General features: G+C 41.5%; 3 protein-coding genes and 1 non-coding gene across 8 annotated transcripts in view; all 4 read right to left on the reverse strand.

Moving 5' to 3' along the window:
* The window catches only part of dennd4c (DENN/MADD domain containing 4C), a 39,955-nt gene extending 34,900 nt beyond the window's left edge, over window positions 1–5,055 (reverse strand). For 2 of the 3 annotated variants that reach the window (XM_088016189.1, XM_014982356.2), the window contains exon 1: window positions 4,769–5,055. The gene's annotated coding sequence lies outside the window, so the exon portion shown is untranslated. The remainder of the gene's footprint in view (window positions 1–4,768) is intronic. The other variant, XM_014982357.2, reaches the window with a different exon arrangement.
* Window positions 5,056–6,972: 1,917 nt separating this feature from the next.
* haus6 (HAUS augmin-like complex, subunit 6) lies at window positions 6,973–13,853 on the reverse strand. Of its 2 annotated transcripts, none has more exons than XM_014982352.2 (16): window positions 13,439–13,853; window positions 12,934–13,029; window positions 12,786–12,864; window positions 12,449–12,581; window positions 12,208–12,352; window positions 11,764–11,826; window positions 11,630–11,687; window positions 11,060–11,233; window positions 10,260–10,456; window positions 9,995–10,124; window positions 9,795–9,897; window positions 9,645–9,702; window positions 9,041–9,170; window positions 8,871–8,963; window positions 8,666–8,795; window positions 6,973–7,830 (listed from the first exon to the last, which is right to left on the reverse strand). In XM_014982352.2, exons 1-16 carry the CDS (start codon window positions 13,543–13,545, stop codon window positions 7,229–7,231), a joined length of 2,298 nt encoding a protein of 765 aa, XP_014837838.2. In that variant the 5' UTR covers window positions 13,546–13,853; the 3' UTR covers window positions 6,973–7,228. The 2 variants fall into 2 exon arrangements, with proteins under 2 accessions (XP_014837838.2, XP_014837836.2); XM_014982350.2 differs by having other exon boundaries at window positions 9,645–9,705; window positions 13,439–13,852.
* Window positions 9,490–9,620, reverse strand: LOC148154088 (small Cajal body-specific RNA 8). Its single transcript, XR_015766315.1, has one exon.
* Window positions 13,854–14,832: 979 nt separating the features above from the next.
* On the reverse strand, window positions 14,833–23,725 carry plaa (phospholipase A2-activating protein). 2 transcript variants are annotated; one of them, XM_014982349.2, is made up of 14 exons: window positions 23,481–23,725; window positions 22,186–22,379; window positions 21,990–22,090; window positions 21,485–21,605; window positions 20,619–20,786; window positions 19,768–19,903; window positions 19,500–19,669; window positions 19,251–19,402; window positions 18,953–19,172; window positions 17,078–17,143; window positions 16,921–16,992; window positions 16,167–16,274; window positions 15,649–15,819; window positions 14,833–15,525 (listed from the first exon to the last, which is right to left on the reverse strand). In XM_014982349.2, the coding sequence occupies exons 1-14, from the start codon at window positions 23,627–23,629 to the stop codon at window positions 14,957–14,959; spliced, it is 2,397 nt and encodes a 798-aa protein (XP_014837835.2). In that variant the 5' UTR covers window positions 23,630–23,725; the 3' UTR covers window positions 14,833–14,956. The 2 variants fall into 2 exon arrangements, with proteins under 2 accessions (XP_014837835.2, XP_014837834.2); XM_014982348.2 differs by having other exon boundaries at window positions 22,186–22,382.
* Window positions 23,726–24,494: the final 769 nt, after the last annotated feature.

Consider the following 24,494-nt stretch of genomic DNA (forward strand, 5'->3'; position numbering starts at 1 on the left):
CCTGAAGGATCCTAGAGTCAAACAGCTCATCCGTACGGGCTGCAAACAGCAGACCTCAGTACTTCACTGACGTGGGGAATGCGAGAAGCACAAAGTAGCAAGACGTTTGTTCATATTTTCTGGAAAAGAGATATAAAGATTTGCCGCTTAAAGCAATAATCGAACGCACTAGCAATTTGAAGAGCTGTCAAATTCCCCTTTCTTCAAAGTGCTGAATTACTAGAGCATATCACAGAAGCAAATATCAGGGGAGACGTACTCAACTCGAAGTTGATACAGGTGAACATTGTCACTAAACACAATAGTGAGTTTGCAGACTACAAGAATTGAGGTTGAAACCTGTTTGCCAAAACTGTTCCACAATTATTACTATTATTCAACTACTGTAAACATTTCTGCTTCGAAACCGGCATCGGCCACATGCAACAAACACTTATTATACTGAAGAGTCAGAAGCCTGGAGAAAACACAAGCCGGCAGCAGCGGTTAGCGACACCTGCTAACTCTTGATCGTTTCAATAAATCGGCAGAAGAGAGGCGAGAGGTTGCTGAAGGCTTTCTCGCGCCACATGAAGAAGCAAACTTTCATTTCTATTGAGGCAGCGCAGAGAAAAAAAAAGAGAAAGTGTGTGGGAGCAGGTGGATGATACTACAGATGGGAGAAATAAAAGTCCTGACCATTTTATGGAAGTGAGCGCAAGGATTTACTGTCTGAGGGGGAGGGGGGGCTTTGTGTCACATACTTGGTGTCGAGTTTATCGCCAAAGTATTTTTAAAGGGAGATGTTCCCTAAAAGGTGAAAAAACATGATTGTTTTGCAAATATGATGATTAAATGGTTTTAAATGCCTTGTAATAATAATTCAGTGTTCTGCTGAACCGCAGCACTTTGCTATATTTGTGAAACTTGAGTAACAGTAAATGCGTACATCTTTGGCTATTGTATATATGTCCAATTGTTTAATTCATTCCATAGTTACAAACTTTTTGAACTGACAAAAAAATGATTAGAACAAAAAATGTAGAATTCAGAAAAATAAAAAAAAGGGGAAAAAGTGCATGGTTTCCATCTTGTTGTTGTTTGTGTTGACGTGTTTCAGGAAGGGGGAAGGGGCTGGTCATGTGCTATTTGTCTGGTCACGTGACTGAAAAAGTGATGCAGCTCAGGACTGTGGGGCGTTCAAGTGGAACAGAGAAGCAATGTCAATGCTGTGGTTGCTTTTTTTTTTCTTTTCTCAGTGTCCAAAGGGTAAGGAAATACATATAACATCAGTAAATATCAGATGTTCCCATTTTCAAGTCAGGCCAACAATAATTACAAACCGTTTCTAAGCAACCACCAAGAAATAACTCATCTGATAAACTTGCATAAAAGCAGCAACAAGCTATAACAAACTCACTGCAATATCAGTTAAATATCTGGCTTGAAGCTGCTACGAGTGCCCAACGTCTTCAACCCCGAAGAATCTCGATGCTCAACTCATTACCCAACTGTTAACAAGGCATTTACAACTGTGCTTCAAAATCAAAGAGCACAAAACATTACAAAGTCTGAAGCAAATTCAGGAGGTCAGGAATTGTTTGGTTTCAGAGAAAACGACCGATTTGGTGTCCATCACGACCCTGGATCGGCAACACCGTGAACCACGTGGGACATGGTCAGGTTCTCTGTGTTTGGCAACACTGCACGTCAAACTGGTTTCAGCGCTGAATCACTTTTATTTCTTGCGTACACCCATAACATACAGCTTCAGGTTCCCATGCTCGGTTAATAACATCCTGACTCTTAATTGTAGCTTGCAGTTTCGGATTAGAGTCGGCGTGGATTTGCAGGATCAGACAACCTGCTTCTGTGGTCAGATGCTTCTTCTTTCCAATCCCAAAAAAAACTGAACTGGCTACATTTGACTGTCGTCAGGGGCTGAAGGTGGAGGACGGAGGCAGAGGCCTGTCGCTGATTTCTATTAACAATGGATCACAACGCCTAGTCAGTGGAAAACAAGGCTGTCTGCAATAATACCAGCAGTAAACAGAGGCAGCAGAGGAGGCGATTGGTGACTCTAGAGAAACTGCAACTGTAAATAAAATGAAAGCCAAAACTGAAAGATAGTCAGACGTCCTGCTTGCAGTTTTCCACAAGATCAGATGAGACCCACGCTGAACTTTCTGGCCTACATGCAAAACCATTAAGCTGTGAGAATACTTCATATATAAAGTAATATAATTCAAGATACCTGGAAAGGCTTGAAGATTCTTCACCCAGTCTGACTGAGTCACCCTAAAAACCATTTAATTATGAACTGGACAATTCTGTGCCTGTGACGTGAGCTGTATATTTTTTTTATATATATATATATATATATATTAAATCTACTTGGTTTTGAACAGCTGAATGAAAGAAAAAGAACTGATTAAACTCATCTTTCCACAATGAAAAATAAGTGCTTAGCATTTCAAAACAGTGAAACGCATCGAGATGAATTTGATTACTTGAGAAATGAATCATTCATTGAATCAAATCGGGAGTTTGGTTTTGTTTCTTTGCAAGGAAGTTAAGGTGCAAGTGGGTGTAATAATGAAACCATTATTGCAGTGAATGGTCTGAAAGTCCCTGTTCAAGCACATGCTTTCTTGGTAAAAACAAACAAACAAACAAAAAATAACATGCAGAGCAGTAAAAGCAACATTTAACTCCCCATTCTGTGGTCTCTTTCTGAGCATAGCTCTTCTTCTCCTTTAAATCTGTAGGAGCTAATTTGGTCTTAATCTTAGTGGTTTATACTTTTTAAAACTTATAGGTGTACATTTAGACTTCCGTACCAAAAGATCTGCAGGTGGATGCAAGAATTGCTGTGGATGGTTTATGCTATTTGAGGGATAATAATTGAGATCTGACTAAAGCAACTGAAATGTGAGCCAAAATTCAAAGCCAACCACTTGAAACTCGAATTTGCATCTCATTCTTCCGCAATAACTACCTGAGGCGACACTCTCACTCATTAAGATCCATATTTGACTTCTTCCTTGGCAACTACTTCTTCTTCTCCTTGCTCCCGCTGCTCCATTATCCAGCCCACTTCATTTCCTTAGTCACCTGACAGAGGCTTAGGACAAGCGGCGGCAGTGACAAAGTGCAAGTTCAATGTACACAAAGCCACAGCGCAGCCATGACCCACTTTCCACCTGCAGCCTGTGGCAGAGCGACGCAGCACAGCCGTCCCTACGTCTGTCCACTCCTCTTTTCCATCCCCTGTCGAGCTGAGAAGTTATTGCTGTGTGTGTGTGTGTGCGCGCGCGCGTGTGTGTTTCTACGTGGCATTTGCTCTCCGAGTTCAGCGTTTCTCACACTCCACGACTATCCTGTCAGGATTCCTGCAGCAACCTCTGGTGCCAAAGCACGACACATTCAGAAAACCAGGAATGCTTATTGCACAATACACCAGGAAGTGGCACACACACACACATACACACATGAATCACCGCTGCTACGATGAGGAGGATCGAGAAGGAATCTACCCTTGGGGCTTCCACTCATGCCGGCTGGCATAAACTCAAGAGCCGAGGCACCTTGGCTCTGGGTTTAATAGCATTTGCCCTCATTATTCTCCCACACAGTCACAGTTGAGAACAAAAGCTTCCCAAACTCGCATGATTACATGAACTATATGCATTATCAAAACATATGAGAAGCGCAGACTTGTCAGCATGGACATCATTAACTGTGGAGTTTTAAATTAATTTAAAAATACTTTACTTATCCCAAAGGGAAATTAAATATTGCCGCAACTCATCATGACAGAGTTATGGCGAATGGTGATGCTCAGGTAGCAGTCAGTGTTCCAGCAAACCTGAGGAAGCCTCAGGTTGTTGTGTGACAGATTCATGACTGGCTCAATATCCGAGCAGCAGAGACATTATTAGTAGAAACACGTCCAGCTAATCCACCTCATTTGCTTTTGCCACTCTTTACATTTCTATCTGGGCATATGGTTAGGAAGTCAGAATTATGCCAAGCACATCTTGATGGCAACAAAAAGTGGTTCTTTGCAACAGACTTAAGAACCATGTATCCAAATATTACCGGGGTTGACCTTATTGGTATAATTTTAGTAATTGTTTAAGAAAAAAACAACAACAATAAATTCAAGCTTTTATAGGTCAGCGTCAGCATCTATTCGGGCAAGATAACCTTTAGCCAGGAGTCCGATAGAGCAGCACAAAGAGTGATAATTACCTGGATTAAAGCTAGTCGCTCACTTCAAAAGGAAGTTAACAGTTCCTCATCATGTGCACAGCTCCCATCATAGTTAAACATCAACACCTCCCTGGCATAAATGATAAGTTACACAAGGTTGTATTAAAATTCAAGCAGGAAGTTCAGAGTGGAATCGCGCCTGAGAGCAGACACCTGCGGAGGTTCAGACAGGCAGATTATCAGGCGTCCAGGAGGGCCCGAGAAGGAGGAGAAGGAGGAGGAGGAGGAGGAAGGGCTCCTGGGTTCCCAACTGTTGCATCCGAACCCATAACTAGGTCAACGCCGATGCAGGAAGCGCACACCGCGGCGGCCAAAACAAAGCCAGTTTCCTCCTGAGCGGAGATACGTGGCTCTGCCCGTCTCTCTTTCCGCGGTGAAAAGTGGAGACGCAACACCGAAGTCAACCGACAAGCACCAACAGTCTCCTTAAAATACTTCCGTCACCATTTATAATCCCTGCAATTTACTCCGTTTAGTCAATAGTTGCGCCATATTGTAAAACGTGAGAACTCACCAGCTGTTTACGCTGCAACAGGAGACTATGTTGACATGTAGGCAACTTGCTGTTTCACCGCTTTATGTATTCCGTCTCGACGAGGACTTTGTGCGCAGAGAGAAGCCGCCGCTGCTTCTTGTACTCCTATCAAAGTTTGCAGGCCACTTCTCCTCACACTTTCATCTGAAGTTGTCGGCGGAGGTAGGCGCCATGTTTTGTGGCTGCGCTGATAGTTTTGTAGGCGATCTTTCTTCCTAAACGCCCCTCTCTCTCTCTCTCTCTCTCTCTCTCTCTCTCTCTTTCAGCCTGGAACCGCCCAGCGAAGAGGAGCGGCCACAGCCTGTCCCCGCTTTAACTGACATGGGCTACTTGCCAAAACTGTTACTAAGCCGGCGTACCTACGACTGGGTGCTTCCGGAAGTTCTTTTCAAAATAAAATTCAAACGTTTTCATCGGGAGGGGGATTTCTTCTGAATCACCAAACAAATAGTGTACAATTTATTTTAAACAGTCTTTATTAGTTTATGCGGCAACACTTTATTTGAAGGGGGTTGAATAAGACTGACATGACATTGTCATAAACACCTGTCATGGACATGAATAAGCCTTCATGAATGTTTATGACTGTTGTCATAAAGCGTCATTCGGTAAATTATGACACTTTTAATACAAAGTTGACATTATTCAAAATGTCTTTGTTATGACAACTTGACATTAACCAAGAAATCATTACTGACATAAATTTGTTATAAAAGTATTACTGGTTGCACTTTAAAAATTAGGCAACTTTATGTTATTAAAGATAAAGTATAAGACGACAAAATTATAGCTGTATAGTTGTAGGCTTACCTCAGCTGATCTTGACTCTTCGTTGTTCAGATTTGTAACCACTTTGGGAAGGTCTGCGCTGTAAGAACGCCAAACCTTTTCCCTGAGGAAAAGGGAAATTTGCTTCAGTTTTCAGGAACAAGTTAACCACCAAGTTTCAATCCTGCAATTCACTGGAAACTGCTGAAACACTGGCGAATGTTCAGAGCGAAACAAGGGTGGTGGCATTGCTATAAATGACAAGGTGCTGACCAAGAACAGAAACCGCTGCTCCAAAAATGTAACAACTCCCTGTAGAGAAAAGTTTTATAGTCAGACAAGACAAAAACTGGGCTTTTCTGGAGAAATCAGTGAGGCTTTTAAACATTACAACACTGTGCTGTCAAAAAAGGTGGTACACCTGTCATGCTGTGGGACCGTTTAGGTTGCTAGTAAAAGGAAAGAGCTCATCACGGTGAAACCTGAAAGGGTCATTTAATCAAATATTACCTGTTGCATAACCATTTTAACCAAGGAAAGAAATGACAAAATAAAAAAAGAAAAGAAACTGAAGAACTCATGCCTGTGATGAGTTTTGACTTCTGCTTATCTGTTTCTCATCTTTTGCTCTGAATTTAAAGGATTAATTCTGAATCATTTCCTTGCTGTCTACGTGCTGAACACATTTCAGCTGCAGTTTTGTTTCACATATTGTAAATTGTCTTTTAATGCATTTTTTTTTTGTTCTTTAATACCCAGTTGCATATTCCTTGGATCGGAATATGCCGTTTTTGTTAACTGTAGTATTTTATGTTGTCTTTACTGTACACCATGCTAATTTCGTTTTATGATTTTTATACTTTTGTGTGAACATGTTGATCGTCGCTCCTGCTGTTACACACAAACTTCCCCACTGTGGAACAAGGATATATTGTAGCGTTTTAGAGAATTATTCTATACTCATTTAAACAGCCAGTCTAAAAACTGTAAAAAATAAAATAAAATAAAAATTCAGTTGTGTTTTATCTCTCGCGGGGTAAAAATGGAACGCTTTTAATTTACACAGTAGCAGTAACTTTCGCTTAAAGTTAAAATCCAAGGCGAGACGAATGGGTAATATGCACTTCCCGTTTTCTCTCGGGCTTTTGCGCCACCTTGACTTTTTAATACGCCACCTTGTTTCTACAGCTTCTCACGCCCCCCATCTTCCAAAGGGGGGAACTGCAAGAGGAACAAGTGTCACGTCTTCTTAAAGTTGCCTTTGATTTAAACTTTAATTTAAGAGGGTTAGTATGAAAATATCCAGGCCTTCACCGATTTGCTCACAGGTGTTTCAGCCTCCCAACTAAAATGAACAATAAGATTTTTTTTTTTTGTTTTTTTGCAAAGCTTCAATGAAATTAGTTCAACACAGGTTTTAAATTTGCACAGTTTACTTTATTCACATTTTCCTCCACATTGAGCTACAGGTTAGAAGTTATAAACTAACCAATCTGTTTATTGAACCAGTTCATGGATTATTAACTCAGCTCAAATTAGAGCTGCGCCAGAGTGCAACAGACGTTTCATTATTACAGTTATATACATTAATTACATATTTCAAGTACAACACAAATTAGAATTAAGAGTCCAAACTTTAAAAGGGAACAAGGAGGCTTCTCTTAAGTGCAGCTAACATTTCATGTCATCTATCGGGGAGAAGGTGATCAGAGTCGGCAGGCTGTATTCTTGTTTCGCTGGCGGCGAATCCGGCGAGTCCAGAGAAAACACCTTGTTGCGTTTCCCATCTGATGCTGCAGGTTCAGCCAACCAGCCGTCCTCCGCGCGAGACGTCTTGTAATCCGGTGAGGTCAGCGAGGTCCGCTTTAGCTTCGTCTTTGAGGCGGGGTCGAGCGCCTCTTCGTCTTCCTCGCTCGTCAGAGCCACAGCCTCGTCCTCGAGGTCCAGGCTGTCGCAGCTCGGCATTTCGGGCAGGGTTTCGTGGTCGAGGCTGAACTGAATGGCGCTGCTGCCGGTGCCGCTCGGGCTGTCGTGGGCCTCGGCGTTCAAGGTGTCCCAGAGGGGAGGAGACTTTGGGAAGACGAGCCGTTTGCAGAAAGAGGAGCTGCTCTGATCTGCGGGCGTCTGGGCGGGAGCGTCGGGGACCACGTCCCGCAGCCGGCCGACAGGACTGAGTCGGTCCGTTATGCTGTCCTGCAGCTCGGCCGACCAGGACGCTTTTTTAGCTTCGTCCTCTTCTACGGCTTTTCTCCAGGAGCTTTTCACATTCATTACTTCAAAAAGAAAAAAGTACAAGGACAAATATTTAAAGAGAACATGTTATGAAGACAGTTTTCCATATTACAAGATTTCACGACAGTGAATGAACCATAGGAGGTGGCAGCATCATGCTGTGCCTTCCTTCAGCAGGGACAAAGTTAGAACAATCTGACAGCCAAAGACCTGAGGCAGAGGTTCAGCTGACAGCAGGACAGCAGCCCAAACTATGGAATAGTTTGTTGTAGAGCACATTCATATGTTAGAATGGCCTAGTCCAAGGGTCAGAAAGCTTTTCCATTTAAAGAGCCACTTTTTGTCCCGAAACCTACAAAATCAAACTCACCTACAGATGCAAAAAATAAAATAAAAAATTTCTACATATTTAGAAAAAAAATTAATGCATAAAAATTAATACAAATTAAACTAAAGTGACTGAATTTCCAGGTTTTAGAAAAATTACACAAGAAATTTTAAAAAAGAAAAAGATGCGAGTCTTTGATAGGTCAGCATAGTACGAAGCTAGTTACTTTTAAAAGGCTGTTGAAATTAAAACATCGGTACATATGGAAAAACTCTGGGGGGGGGGGGGATTCTTGTTGGATGCCAAATCAAAAACCCATTCTCCTATTTTGTAAGAAGTGAAGGGGTCACCTGTGGTTCTGGAACCACAGGTTGCAGGCTCCTGGTCTAGTCAAAGTCCAGACTTAAAACTAAATTTAAGACCTTTAAAGTATCAATTTCCCTACTTTATATTTGGTTTGTCACACAAATCCCAGGCGAATACGTCAAACTCTTTAACATTTCATATTGCAACCAGAGATCAGGAGGAGTGGAGACGTTTTAACTCACTCAAGCTCTCCGGTGTGCGCGGCAGCTGCTTCCTAGCAGCGAAGGGATCCCTCTGAAGGGTCTTGAGGAGACCCTCCAAGCCCCTCGCTCCAGCCTCAGGAGGACTGGTCGTAGTTACAGCGTCTGCAAACTGATGACAAACGTTTAGACAGCATTACTAAAAATGATCCTGTAATCATTTCTGACAGCAGCCATCTGTACGTACCTGATCAGCCAGGTTTTCATGCTCCAAGTCTAAAATCTCAGTTTTTGTCTTCAGTGGCGCCACCTTCTGATGGGTTGTCTTGCAAACATTGGCCTGGCGTGAATGATGAAAGACATAATGAAAACACACAGACTAAAGGCAAGAAAATGGGGTTTTTAAGCAGCACTTACCCGAGGCAGCGGCGGCGGTGACGACGGGACAGCTGAAGGCTTTTGCGGTGGTGATGGCGGCGTGTCAAAAAGCCAATCCAGAGACGCGTTTGCCCTCGATACTTGAGGGATGACGGGACGTTCAGAGTAACTAAGAAAGGTATAACTTTTAAATATACTGTGCTCAAGAATTTCACCAATTTCCATAAATCATGCATTCCAGCTGAGGTAAAGTTAACCTGGTGCAACGAGGTAGCTGGAGAGCAACAATGATCAAGCGTCTACATTTTGATCGTCTTCTAAAACGTAATGTTTAAGGTGTGAACAATTCTGGAAGCAGCGCATGTTCGTTTTGTTTAATCGGTTTTTAGTCGAGCCGGATATTCTGTACCACATTAAAAAGCTAGTCTTCAAGATTTAAAAAGAGTAATTAGGACTGATGAGATGATAATAATAAAAAAAACAAGTCAGAGTGTCTGCTCCGTATCTGTCCGTGGCGATTTCTCTCAATTCGCCGCGGTCATCAGAAAGCAGGGATGCTCTGGGGAGGGCTAGTGACGGACAGACCACCGCTCGGGTCTGTCCAGGTATCCGCCTCCCATCGGCAGCCGCTCGGCCGGCTTACCTTCTGACGTCAAGACGTCTTTTCACATCTTCTGTCGACTCCATCTCTGCAGGCTCATCTTCTGAAATCAAGCAATTAAAAATAAATGAATTAAAAAAAAAACAAAAACAAACAAACACTGATTTGGAGAAGTATTCCAACTCTGCTCACCAAGAAATTTTGCAGGAAACTGAGAAAAGACGCTATGGCTGTAAGAAGCCTCAGGAGCCGGTTCAAAAGACAACGGAGCCATCGGTGAAAGGAAACCGAGAGCCTAAAAGAAAACATAAATAAAGATCCAGCTGCAGGGTGATGTGGAGCTGGATAAAAATGCTAAATTAATCCTGTCAGAGTCTGGAGGGTCAACTCACAGGATCTTCATTCAGGAAAGACACAAGAGGTTTTTCCCTCAGAGTTTGCATCCACCTCTGGTCCCATTCGGCCTGAAGCTCCGTGATGGCACTCCTGACTTCTGGAATTTCCTCTTTGGAAAGTTTCTGCCTGAAGAAATGACACAGTAGAATGCCCGACTTTCAGGTACAGAAGGAGGACAAAAAAAACTTCGGTGACTTTTATAGAGCACATTAAAAACAGAAGCCGACTTAAGGGCTTTCCAATTGAGTCAACAGTGCTGACCTGATGAGGTGCAGGTCCTGCAGCACCCGGGACATCTGGTGGAAATGTTCCTGAAGGCGGCGCGCAGCGGGCGGGGGCTCTGCAGCAGGAGAGACCCGACTCCGCTCCTCCTTCAGGAGCTGCAGCGCGTGATTCAACAACTCCATCACACACAGGAGGTTCAGCTGGCCCGCCTCATACACACTGCCTGAAGTTAACTGGGAGGCAGAGATGAGATTTTTTTTTTTTTTTTAGATTAGAGCACTTTTACACAATATAAGTAGAACAGAGGACGAAACAAATCCAACACTGGAATACTGAAGCTATAAGCATGGAAGTTTATCAATTTCCATCAAATTGAATTTTCTGTCTTGAAGATTTTTGGAAAATCTGCATTTCTTCAGCAGTTCAGTGATGCCAGCCCAACCAGAGCCGCCATCTTGTATTTAGTTGGAGTCGACCTGTAGCAATTCAGGTCGACTCCCAGAAGGGATGTATGAAATAAAAGTTCTGGAAATTAAGTACTGCCATCTGTAATTTTTCATAAGAAATGTAAAGAAAGAAAAAGAAAATAATTGTAACATGGTGGTATGCTCTGGGTCATTTTCCCTTTAAAAGAACCATTTAATGGTTCCTCCTGTAGCAACACCTCCCAGCAACCCAGCCAGATTCCTCCTAATGTAATGATCATTGCGTCAAAAATTTAGGTATTCATCCCAGAGTGAATTTGCAAACTTCTGAACCTTCTTGAACGGCATAAAGGCTGCATCATGATGCTAACGCTAACAAACACAAATCCACCCGTTTATGCCGATTCTCACCCGATGTGGGAGACGCTCGATTCTGTCCAGCAGACAACGAGGAAGCTTGAGGACTCGGTTTGTCCCATCCAGGACGTGCTGATCCACATCCCCTTTCAAAACGCTTTCCACCGCCGCCTGCTGCTCCTTGATAGCAGAGAGCATTCCTTCGATGGCTGACCACAAAGAACGAACCTTACGGGGAAAAAAAAAAAAGAAAAAAGAAAGAAAAAAGAGGGCAAGTGGAGCTTTGGTTCAACTTTTAATGCAACTTTTCACAAAGTCAAACGCAACACAGTTTTATAAAGTATCTAAAATAAATGTACAAAGCATCACTGAAATTCTCAACAGATGTAATCATGCAATCATTCACATATGAGGAAACAGCAGAATGACATTAAAATGATAAAAATATACTTCAAACATAAAAGGTGCTAAAAGGAGAAAATTCAGAGCCATTTATGGAAAGTTTTTTTTTTTTTTTTTTTAAACAATCACTGCACCTCTTTACGCCTGGCAACATTATGCTCCGATTTAGAAAGGCAGAATCTGCACCGACATGCTTCATGCTTGTGTAAAAACATCCCGAACCTTTTTAATCTTCTCGGAGAAGGAATCCGCATCCCAGGGAGCTTCAGAAACGTGACGCCTGAGAGGAAGAAAACCCTCGTTAATGTGATGCAGAGCAACTGGCAGAAACCTCAAAGGAAAAAAATTCAACCTACTTTAGGAGCTGATCGTACTTGGAACCATCCACTTTGAGGTCTCTCATGGACTTAACCAGGGCCCTGAAATTTAAAACAGAATTAGAAGACATGCATAAAAACAACACAGTCAATAATATCCTGCATAGATAATGCAAGTCAAAGCCTTAAATCCAAATGAATCAGTTTAAAGACAACAAAGGAAGACGTTTTCCTGTTTTCCAATGCCTGCTGATGGTGAATGGAAACGGCTGCTGTTAAAAAATAAAAAAAGAGTATGTGGGTGGAGTTTGTCGATTGAAAACAGCTTCAGCTGCTACACAGTGTCCTCCACCTGATTAAATTATGTTGAACAGGCGATAAAAGAAACAAAGTAGAACTAAACAAATTTAAAGATTAAGAAAAAAAAAACACAAAAATGAGAAAAACGACGAAACCTCTCAGATGCGAGGTTGAGCGACTTACTGAGCTCGTCTTTGGTAGTCATGGAGAAAACGATCCTGATCCACTGCGGCTTTCAAAAACCTCCTGCGCACGAGATTCAGCCTTTCCACTGCTATATGTGGGGTGGATGCGGGCAAGGCTGCGGCCTCAGGAGCCCAACTCTTATCTGACAACGAGACGGGAAGTTGCAGTTCTACTGGAAGGAAAACCATAAGCTGCAGAGAGCGGGTTAATTGATGGTAGAGTTCCCCATAAGCTCTACCTGTGACAAACGTTTTCATGTCCTGCTGCATCACATGGGTGGCCAAATACAGCATCAAGCTGACAAACTTGGGACCACCAGGGGACAGAAACAATGACATCACCACTTTAGATCCAGCGTTGGCCATTTCATCCTGGAGTAAATCACACAGATGTGAACAAGGAAATCACTTCATTTTTAGGAAGTAAGGCTGAACTAAAATTAATTTAATTAAATTAAACTTTTAGAAAAAAGTTTTAAGTAGAATTTATTGTAAGTTGTTCCCCCCCCCCTTTTTTTTTTTAAATGTTTGAACATTAGCATTAATATATAATATTATCTAAACTATGGATTTTACCATGATTTCCCGCAGCCAGGTGCAAGTAACCTTCCGGAACTCAGCATCCGCTTTGTGATTCACAACAGGCCAGCAGTGCCTAAAATAAAGTACATCCTTTATATTACAGAATTTTTATTCAATAACTGATCATATATTCTGCCTTTACCTGTACGATTCATGAAAGCGAGCAGGGTTGAGTTTCTCCAACAGGAAACGTGTTACCAAGTAGAAGGCTTCTTTGTTCGGTTTGTTGAACATATTCCTGCTCGGCCAGAAACATTAAAGATGACAGTTAGCATCCTTTACAGGACGTAAAGAGTTGTTTCTGTTTTTGAAGAAATTATTTAATCGGTGACTAGTTTGAAATCGAAGGTAGTTTTGCGAGTTAAACTCGAAGTTGCATCAAAATAAAAGTGACAAATTTGTGAAAACATAAAAAATATATATGATCAGCGTTTCAAACAGGGCTCCACCGAAGGTTTTCAACATACAAAAAAAAAAGTTTGTATGTTTGTATTTTGAGTTTTCAGAAATCACAAAGTGTATTTCAAACCACACACAACATAAAATATGTTTTAACGAATCATTAAGCAATGTGCTAAGCTTTAACCAAAGTAAAATCAACGACTTAAAGCGTCCTGGTTCTCGTCAACTAAAAATAAGAAACTTACGGTCCAAGGTTGAGATGTTTGATGTTGACTGGCTGAAATCCCAAACCGAGGAGAGCAAACCACAGGTACTGTCCGTTTTTCTTCTGCATTGGGTTCGGGTTGGCCATGACTGGTCTGCTTTGTCTTCTTTTAGCACTCACAAACCACGGCTAGCTTCCGTGTCAGCTAACTATGACTTCAACGTTTATGCTCAACTAAAAGTGAGGTTAAAAAAAACAACATTTAATCCACTCGAAATTACAATAAAACCCAGCACATTATCGATTTTTGCCGCCGTAGCGCTCACAACCACCGAAAACAACGTCTAGAATGCCATTTGTTTCAATCTTTCTCGTACAGATGCAAGAACTGAACAGCAGCACGAACACAAACCGCCAATTTTTTTTCAATCATTACCCGGATGTTGTTTAAAAGTACATCCGGTGGTGGAAGAGCTTCTAAAATAAAGCATCTAGTTTTCCCACCCCCGCCTTAGTACATATAAAATTTTTATTAATTGTATATTTCATTCACGTTTTCTAAATGGAAACGTGAAAAAAATGAACATTTTGAAAATAATAATTCGGTACTGAAAACAATTAGTTTTTTTTATTAAAAAAAATAAGTGTGTAATTTTGACACTAATTCAGAATTCTGAGTTAAAGTCTGAATTTTGAGATAAAAGTTCAGAATTATATTTAAGTCAGAATTCTTTTTCTGTTTTTCAACGCCTGTAAAATAAAAGCATCCATTTTTCTTGGGAAAAATCTTAATTTATACTTCGCTGGGATAATTTCCCAATGACATTGTATACAACTCAATGTCATTGAGTTGTATACAATGACATTGTATTATAATACAATATATTATATTATATACTGAATATAATAATTCAGTATTGAAAACAATTTTTTTTTAACAAAGCACCAATGTAATTCCGACACTAATTCTTATAGGTTCTGTACCTCTCCAGGCACCCATCATGTTCTGATTCACCAACACACAGAGCAACTTCAAACATTCTCTCTATACTTCTACTTTCAAAGAAAATATCACATATTTTGTGCATTCCTCAGACAATCTCTCTACTCCCCACGATTCTATAAAACAATCTCTTAAAAAAAAAAAAGGGAACAGTTCTCATTAACCAGACATTTAACCATCCCCCATCCCACACACAGTGGCGTACTGTACTATAAAAGAAGACGGTGACAAAGGGCAGACATTTCAACATTCAGGTGACTCAGAGGACTTTGGCTCCAATATGACTGTATTTTCCTTGCACTTCCTGCACATGTGGTCAAAGTTAAAGTGTAACAGGATCATTTATAAATTGGAACTTTATAAAGTATATTATATTTCTTATATAAATAAAAACAGGTGGCAGGCTGTAGGAATAAAGCACAGACTAAATGTATAAAGAAAGTTTGCTCTTTTTTATTGCAGCCCATACAAGTGTAGTAATTCCATCTCAATCAGACTGTATAAGGAGAACAGAGTATCAGAAAGAAGTGCTCCTCTTATCTCTAATTCTTCTCATCATTGTAGTTCTTTTAAAACCAGCTGGCAACACTCGCCCAGCTTCGACGGCTCCGACACAGTGGAGTACTTGGAAATCTGAGAGCCGACGCCCAGGGAGCGCGCCAAGTCCTGGGCCGTCTGGTCCGAGGCCACCGTGGTTCCCAAAGCAACCAGCAGCCTAAATATAGCCTCCTTGTCCTGTACCGTCTCCAGGGCCCTGCTGGCCACGGACAGACACTGAGCCTTGGCGTCCAGGTCGGGCTGAATGTGAAAGCAGCCCGCGTAGTTCAGCACCAAAGTCGCCAGGGCGATGTGGATGTTCTTGTTGAAGACGGCGGCCAGGTCGGCGGCGCGCGACAGCACGGCTTCGCGCTGCGACACCAGGAGAGCTCGGCCGTGTCTGCCGCTGAAGCTGTTGCACAGGGTGCGCAGCGCCAGCAGCTGGTTGGCGGGGCGACCGTCGGGCCTCATCAGGCTCAGCAGGTGGTTGCACAGCTGGACGCCTTCTGCCTCGCCGCAGAGGCTCTCGTTGACCTGCGGGTGGCGCACCGCCAGCCTCAAGATGTCCAGGACAGGGAACACAATATCTACAATAAACAAAAAACAAAAAGGGAAAAACAAAGTAGAATAGTGTTTTTGTTTTATTTAGTTGTGATTGAAAATAAATCAATTCCTACAAACTAGAAAAAAAAAAAAAAAAGACTTTTTACCTTCAGGCCAATGCGAGACCTTCCAGAGGAGGCTGATCTGCTGAATGGTAGGAGGAGTTTCAGGTGAGTTGGCCCCACACACCACCAGCAGCAGCTGCTCAAGGCTTCCCATGGTGTCGTCAGAGAGCTTGTGCTCCCGAGGGGCCCCTTCATTCAGCTCCTTAAGCTTGGCTTTGGAAAGAGGTAAAACAACAACCATTAGGGAGAGAAATCATTACTCCTATGAAACAAAATGTGATTTTTCACGACTGAAGATTTATTTAGTCAATTTTCATCTCTCTGCCTTTATAAGATCACAGATTACACGTTAAATAAGTTAAAAACTGAGCAGTGCATGCAATATTTAACCTGGACAAAAACAAAAACATAAGGAATCTTAGCTTGCGAGTTAAAAATGCGAGTTTAAATCTCTAAAATACCAACGTTAGCAATAACGTCAGCTGTGATTTAGGTTTTGACTCGACCAATGGCAACGAGAAGAGCGACAAAATGTTCACGTCTGCATTCAGGCAACTCACCGATTATCTGAGGGGCATTGGCTTGCTCAAAGGTCACGCCGTCAGTTTTAGGGAAGTAGATGTTAGTTGAGGTCTGTCTCTGGGCTGCTGAGGAGTACGCGCCTTTTCCTGCAGAGCGGAGAGCCGGATCCAGTGAGTGCAAAAGCCGACTCTGTAACCAGTTTTCTGATTTATCCTACGTTGTGCCAAAGCTGAATTAAATTCAGATTACTGAGGCTATGAAACAGTTTGTGCAACATGGTTTTTCATGGGTCTGCTAGCTTTTCCAACAAGGTAACAGATCCAACAAACAATTGACAAACCTTTTTATTTTTCTCAGCGAAATGTTTGGTGTGAATTCAACAACCTTTTCACTAAAACCCTTGGATACAATCCATTTCTGAAGAAAACTAATTTCCTGCAGAAGTCTGCAAGATTGTATTTACTTCACAATTCAATCTCAGTAGGAATCTGAGTGTTCTGTGAAAGTCCCAGAGGTTTGTTAGAGAAGAAAAGTTAGTAAAGGGGAAAAAAAAAAAAAAGAAATCATGAAAACCAAAGAAAACACATCAGACAGGTCAGAGGTGAAGATGTGTAGAAAACTAAAGCAGGCTTTGGTTTATTCATATGCCAAAGAACTAAAATGAAGGAAAACCTCAAAGATTTTCTGGATATAAAATAAAAGGTTTACATCTAGTGCTTATGACCTCCTTAGCTCCCTTGTTTCTCATATTGTTTCTCATATTCCAGACGGTCGATCCAGAGAGTAACTCACCAGTAAACGGATCTGCCACACCTGAAGGAGCGCTGGCGTTGGAACTTGACCCTGGGATGTAGCGCCCAGCGCCTGTGAGCAGAACAACCAAGGCAGTGGAACCATATTCACCAGTAACGCTCATAATGTGAAAAAGCCCAGCAGGGAACAGTCTGACCTGTGAAAGGATCTGCGCTGAAGCCGGAGCCGTCGTTAGACGAGCCAGGAACGTATCGAGATCCTCCTGCCACAAAAATACACAAACGGTTTAAAAGGTAAGGTCTCAGCCATGAAGGTGAACATGTACAGTACAACGGGCCTCATGTGAAAAACCAGAATAGATTCTGGAGTGTAATTTCCTAAAATGAAAAGTTTTATGTTGGATTTATGAAACTATGCGCAGCCTACTTTTTTGGCCACGTCAGTCAAAATGACAGACCATGGAAAAGTCTAGAATGACATCTGCTTAGAGCAGGGATGTCCAAACTTTTTGTCAAGTGTGCCAAAATCGTTTTGTCAAAAGTTCTTGTAGGGGAAGAAAATAAAATTAAAATCAGGCCAATAAAGTTGTTTCATTAGTTTGTTTTTATCCAAAACTTTTCTTTCGAAACGCTTGCTATATTTAGCCACGTTTAATGAATTAACCAAAAGCCGATTTGGGTGTAGCAAAGTCTCTAGATCAGGGGTGTCAAACGTACGGCCCGCGGGCTGGAACCGGCCCGCCGAACGATTTAGTCCGGCCCGGGGGCTAAATACCTTATCATTATTCATGAAAAAACATATACCTCGTTTAATTGAAAATCTGCAGTTCCTATACTATCCACGAGGGGCGCTGTGTTTTATTCAGAGCACACAACATGATGCAACACTGCAGCGGAACTAACAGCAGATGGCAGCACTGAGCTTCAGGTTCTGTAAACAAGTTTGCTTTACCAGCTTTTTATTTTGGCCCTGGCAACCTCATATTTCTCGTGCATGCTAACATACATACATGTTATGTATGCATGTTTTCTATATGTGTGCATTTTATGCATCAACAAATGTACTTAATCAAATGTCTGTTTAAAACAGCTGACACTTAAGATTTCAAATGTGTGAAGCCAGATCATTTGTTCAAATTGCTTCCCAGATGTTGAAAATTGATTTTAAATCTTTTCTTAATTTTTGTCTGTTGTATTTTGTGATGCAGGACAGTGTTTTTAAGTTCCAAAAACTGTGAATAAATGTTTTGCAACATTGTACAATCACTGAGATCAGTTTTTATGCATAATGCACTTAAATAAATGCTTAACTGAGTAAAAGTATTGTTGAAATTGTAGATACCTTTCTTAAAAACTGAGATTATTCATAATATATTTTGTAAAAGTGAAATTCGTTTAATATAAAAACCAACAAGTCCACTTTTATTGGTTTTATTTAATCTTGAAATGAGTTTACTTGTGTGGCCCCCTGCAGATCAGATTAAGCTGTATGCGGCCCCTAAACCAAAATGAGTTTGACACCCCTGCTCTAGATAGACGTTGCTGTATGTATTATTGAAGCTGAGACATAAAAAGACAAACACTTTGTGTTGTACTGAACATTTTCCATTATATATATAAAAATATCTTTAATAATTTTTCCCCGATCACAAATAAAAAGTTTCCATTTGCACCAGCCACCTGGGCTGGACAGGTTAAATTTGTATCATTCTGGAGCTGCAGTTTGGGGGGCCACACTTTAGGAACCCCGACTTATAGGAAGGGTAAAGATCTACATTCTCTAGAGAAAACACACATATTGTTGTCCCCTTTATAAAAGTCTGATCCACGATGGTTTTGTCTTTGTTTTATAATAACTGTAAAGCTGTTTTTTGATGTCACCTGTGCTTCTAATGTAAGAAATGCACCATTAAAGGTAGGAAAAACAAGAAAAACAACGTGGCTCTTATTTCTTACTATTTTATAGTTACTGAAGACGAAACGGAATTGGCTAACAAGTCCGAAATTAGACGTAAAACTCCCTCAAATCTGAGAAACAGAAGCCGAGTTCCAGTTCTGCCCAACTGCCTCACCTGTGAACGGATCGCCACCACCGATCTGAGCAGGACCCACCACGTGTCCTTTAGTGTTCTCAATGATGAAGTTAGCAACTTGGTCGAGGAACATGGGGCTGAGGTCGTTTCTCTGCAGGAAGTTGTGCGCCACCAGCCAGGGGTCGTCGGTCACGTTGTAAGGCAGCTTCATGGACGGCCCTTCCTCGTTCACGTCGATGGTGAAGACATAGTCGTACTCCTGAGGCCAGAAGGCGACTCGTCAGTCAAAGCTCTGGCAGCGGCGTTCTCCTCGGCAGCGCTCGGCTTGTCGTCTTACCTTCCCTTCGTACATGACGCTCTTAGAGGTCTGCTGGTTGGAGCCGCCGACCACGTCCCCGATTTTCACCCAGCGGCCGTCGCTGACGCTCCACTGGTACGCCTCCACCTTCTGTCCGTCTTTGATCAAACGCGTCTGACCGTCGCGATTCCCTGTAATAGATTTAACGATAATCCAACACGGGTTTAAAAAAAAAAAAAAAAAAAAAGCACCAATGCCATCTGATAAAAAAAAAAATAACATTCCTACCGGGCTCGTTTAGGTGTTCTCTTCCAGGAAGGTCTTCCAGTTTGATGTCTCCGAGATCCCCCGTCTTCGGGTCTATGGTGGCTTTGGAGAGCTCGTCCTCAAAGGCCTGGAGGTCTTCGGCGCTCGCCATGCGGTCCTCGGCTTCCGTAAAAATGCGAATAATGCCATCGCTGTGGGCAAAGAGGAAGCAGAAAATAAAACAGAAGAGCAAGTATTAAAAAAAAAAAACAAACATTCAGAGTGGATTGGATAACACCATTAACATTACCTGGCACCAACAGCAATGTCGCCGTTGGGCAGAACACAGCAGCACCAGACCGACTGGGCCGGGAAACGGATGGTCTGACAGCACTCCCCTTGTCTCCATATCCTCAACGACCTGTCCTCTCCTGTGCTTATAAAATCTGAGACGAAACCACATCAGCATTAGATTCAGTGTCAGACTGAAGACGTATTTTCATTGCAAGTGCTCCTGGCTTTCTGTTTTCTCTGCTTCACTTCTCTGGACAGAGCAACAGACAACACATTTAATGTGAATGACTTGGTCTGTTCTCTTTGAGTTTTTTTTCCCATAGAAAGTATTCCTCGTCCAGAATTACTGCATTTTGTTCTGTGTTTTCACATCGCAAGATTTAAAGTGTTTGATTCGATAAATAAAATCATAGGTGTAACAGGTTTGTGTGAAGCCACACGGCGGATACGATACTCCGCACACTGACAAATTTCACTCACAAACATTCAGATGGGAAATGGGAAATCTCACACCAGAGAATTTTTTTTAACACACCACACATACCAGAAACATCTCCTAAAATTATCTTTAGAGTCATTGTGACAATCGGAGCATTCTTAAGATAGTAAGAAATTAGAATCGGGTGAAAAATCGAAATAATCATCTTGCTGTGTGAACCAGAAACCCCCCCCCCCCCCCCACATCCCCCCATAGACGATCGCTCGTCTGTCTCCAGCTTGATGGGGATAAATGACGCAATCGTCTAGTATTCCAAAGCTTTTTACCATCCAATTTAGTCCAAACAATGTCAAATTGAGATGATAATTCAGGGCCAGTTTGCACGTGAACGGATCCAAGTCTCTGAAACATGGATATAGCGAACAAACCTTGACTATCGGGGAAGACGGCAAGGCTGTAGATGTAGTTGGTGTGACTGTAGTAGACCTGTATGCATTCGCCCGTCACCTGCCACCTTCGGATGCTTGTGTCATTGCTGCAGGATAAGAACTCTGTGTTGCTGATGACTGCAAGTCCCCTTACACAATCCTCATGTCCTAAAGTGAAACAGATAAGCTTTCATAAGCATTACACTCCCACGAGGCGCACACCAAACTCTTCGTTTTTCTTCCACTTCATAGTTACGCACCACTTTGCGTTGCTGTATTACATGGTTAAAATAAAATACACTGAATTATTACTTAAGTACTTATTCATGGAACTATATCTTAAAGTTGTGGTGCTCTTCATTGATGTGGTTCCATGTGTCACTTTTAAGCATATTTTTTGAAAAATTGTTCAAATTGTTTGGTGATATCCCGTAATAGAAAAGTTGCTTTCTGAAAACCTTCATTTTTTTAATGACTTATCAACTACATTCCCTTTCTTACCTTACATTAGCATTATTTGCTTCAGCTGGAACAGTTTGGAAAGTTAGTGTTACAAACTCTTTATGTTCTTAACATTTAACTCGCTATATAAAAAACAAACAAATAATGGATTCAGTAGCAAAGCCAAATGTGTATCCTCACGAACAAAGGAAAAAATGAAAATTAACCTAAGAATAATTCTGAAATGTTTCATTTACAGCCAAAAATGTGAAAAATTAAAAAGCAGCGGCACTAATTACATATAAAATTGAATTATTCATAACACTTTATGCTCAGCTATGCTTCTGAGGTGAAATAAAAAGAAAAAACACACAATGCACCTTTCTAGTAAAAGAAAGATGAAGGTGGCTCGATAAAAGACTCGCCTGTAAACGTTCGCTCACATCGGCCAGCCTTCCAAAGCTTTATGGTCTTATCTGCTGATCCTGAAAGCATGAGGCCTTGTTCAGGTAGGATGGTCACTGCCCACACAGCCGCAGTGTGTCCCTGTAGAGAGAGAGGGAGAGAGAGAGAGAGAGAGAGAGAGAGAGAGATATGAGCTTTCACTTCCAAAGCAAACCTTCAGCAGGCTGTTGTTGGGTCATCTAATATAACAATACAAAAAAATATTGAACAGCTCGATCAGATAAAACTGATCTGCCACTCAAGGATAATTAGGACTTAGTCAGAGATGGGAGAGTTTTAAATATTCAAATCAAAAGGAAATTAAAAAGAACGTATTTGCTTCAAGGATATAAAATATCTCTCCCAGTACTAAATCAACTTTAATCAACTGAGTTTTTCCAGAATATTTTCAATGAATGACTGAGTTTTCAGTGCTTCAATAAAAAACGAAACCTGGAAAATAAAAAAATAAAAAACTTTGCATACCTGCAAAGTCATCATGCACTTCTCGTTGAGCCAGACTTTGGCAGTCGTGTCCCAGGAGCCACTCAAAAGCGTTCCAAATTTCCCAGAGGACAAAGTGCAAACTGAAAAATAAATAAATAAATAAACTTGACTTACAAACTTGAAGTCAGCACGCATTGTCAATGTTCTTGATGCGAACAGATTAGTGAAAACTCACCTGTATTTTTGTGACCTTCCAGGGTGTAGAGGGGCTGCGGCTGGTCCAGAGTAAAAACACAGATGTTGTTATCATTCCCACCGGTGGCAAACAGACCTCGGGGGTACGTTTCACTGGGTGCAATGACGCATACGCAAGATACGAAATTTGAGTGTCCAGACATACAATGCATCTCAGAGAATCCTGTATCTGGGCTGCTGAGAGGAAAGTGACAAAAAAAAAGACACAATTTATAAATAAATCATATTGTAGAACTATTAATTGCTAAAATATAACACATCTTCATTCTGTAAGCAAGTAGTTATCTAGGGGATAACCCATGGATCTGTTGGATGAATACATAAGCTGGTTCTCACATTTCTTTAAAATATTTACAACGTTTTCCCTGGCCATCTGCTGTATGATATGAAAACATTTGGTGCCCCTGGATTTTATTTAAGTGCAACAGAAAAACCCCCCGCTGAACACAAACCATGTTTCAAATCTCTTACACAAAAGAGTTCCTGTATTATTATTTTTGCAAGGTAATGCATTTTCATCAGTGACCACGCCTGAAATGTTAAACCAACGCTATTACACTTAAGTAAAGTGCACAGGCATTCATCCGAGTCTTTAACTTTCTACATTAATAATATCTTTGAAAGCCTCTCCTATATCTAGGCCGGATAAATTGAAAAGTTACTTTTAGAGGCATTATGCCAATACCTTTAGATACGTACATACTTTTATAACCACTTTAGCAGCATTTGTCATGACATGACTAATTAGATCATGACTATTTTGTTCGCATGCCAAGACATAAAAACCAATTTTAAGGCAAATTTCTTAAGTTGTTCGGAACCCAACACTATTATATTCTCACTATTTTATTAACACAGCTTTCGGGGGAATTAGTCCAAATGATATTCACCATCTTTCCTCTCTTCAGAATAATGCATGTTCATGGACCAAAACAAGCGACTAAAGTCAGTTTTATAAATCTGCCATTAGCTGCCCGTACTATTCAGACTCGGGATCATCCACTGAAACGCCGAACTTCTCCAGCAATACCTCGACCACAGACAGGTGCAGCGGAATGAATGACAAAGCTAATTTCAGCGAATGTTAGCTTCCTTGCTAACCGTTACTGAACAAAGAAGGCGATAACATGGAAGCTTATGAGAGGAAGTTTTCTTCTAAATGCTATTTTTAAGTGTCGATGCATTCCTTTGTCCTAAGTTGACTTGTTAGGGGCCGTAAAGTGTTAACTTGGCAGCATAGTTAGCAGCAGGAGGTTAAATGCTAATGCTAGCTACCTGGAGTTCGGTACCCAAACCCTTCCGGTTCGGTCTCTGGACACCGACACGAAAGCTCCCTCTGGAAAAATGGCGGTCGCCAGTCCCCTCACGTCCATCTCGTGGCCAGGGATGGAGCATCTGAGTTTGAACGAGTTGGATGATGCCATGTTTTTTGACAACGACAACAACAAAGTGAAACTATGACACCCGTGTTACAGCTAAGCGGTGTCGCTGTCAACATCCGCCGCTTCTGATTCCGGAAAGGGAACTGTGTCATCACACGCAAACGACTCGGTCTTTCAAAATAAAATGACTATTTTGTTTGTTTTACTTCGTAATTTAATCGCCATTCAATTCAAATACACTTTATTTGTGTTAAAGGGATATCCATGTCGTAGTAACTCATAGTATCCAAGTGCCTTCGAGTCGTGTATGGTGATGCTAGGGGCTGGAAGGATCTCCAGTAGCAGTCATTCATGCAACGATTCTGAAGAAGCCTCTAACTAAAGACTGTTGTTGTATGTCTTATGACCATCATGACATATGAACAGCTCAGTATCCGAGTAACAGAGACAATATTCCAAAGTAACATGGTATGAATGACAACAATCCACCTCATTTGCATTTGCCTGTACTTCTTAAATCTCTGTCTGGCCATGTGGTTAAAGCTGGGCAGAGAGACGGGGTCTGAGATATGATTTTTGCCCATCATAATCAATGGAAGAGATGGTTTGAGTTTCCTCCTTGGTCCTGCTCTTTATCCATGATGCCGCCTTTTCAGGTTCTTGGGGTTTTGGGGTCAAAGCTCAGGTAGTATTTCAGCTTTTGTGATGCTAATCAACTGCTCTATATGGCTGCAGAGCAGAACCAAGGACGAAGCTGGAACCATCTCTTCCTTTGATCATAATAGGCAAGAATCATATCCCAAACTGCAGTGTATCCCTGCATGTCTTGTTAATTATACAGCCAGACATAGATTTAAAATAAAATAGATTAGAATTGCTTGCCAACAACCTAAGATGTCATCCAGGA

This window comes from Poecilia mexicana, unplaced genomic scaffold (assembly GCF_051168715.1).
Source record: "Poecilia mexicana isolate PSO_F unplaced genomic scaffold, ASM5116871v1 scaffold_18, whole genome shotgun sequence".
In the NCBI taxonomy this organism is placed as follows: domain Eukaryota; kingdom Metazoa; phylum Chordata; class Actinopteri; order Cyprinodontiformes; family Poeciliidae; genus Poecilia; species Poecilia mexicana.

Excerpts from the sequence above, each read along its gene's own strand:
- haus6 (XM_014982350.2), bottom strand. The coding sequence starts at position 13,545 with ATGGCCAACCCGAACCCAATGCAGAAGAAAAACGGACAGTACCTGTGG. Across the intron at positions 13,030-13,438 it reads AAACATCTCAACCTTGGACC|GAATATGTTCAACAAACCGA; the intron begins GTAAGTTTCTTA and ends CTGGCCGAGCAG. Across the intron at positions 12,865-12,933 it reads CGCTTTCATGAATCGTACAG|GCACTGCTGGCCTGTTGTGA; the intron begins GTAAAGGCAGAA and ends ACTTTATTTTAG.
- plaa (XM_014982348.2), bottom strand. The coding sequence starts at position 23,629 with ATGGCATCATCCAACTCGTTCAAACTCAGATGCTCCATCCCTGGCCAC. Across the intron at positions 19,403-19,499 it reads AGAACACCTAAACGAGCCCG|GGAATCGCGACGGTCAGACG; the intron begins GTAGGAATGTTA and ends AATCTATTACAG. Across the intron at positions 15,526-15,648 it reads GGTCTCGCATTGGCCTGAAG|ATATTGTGTTCCCTGTCCTG; the intron begins GTAAAAAGTCTT and ends TGTTTATTGTAG.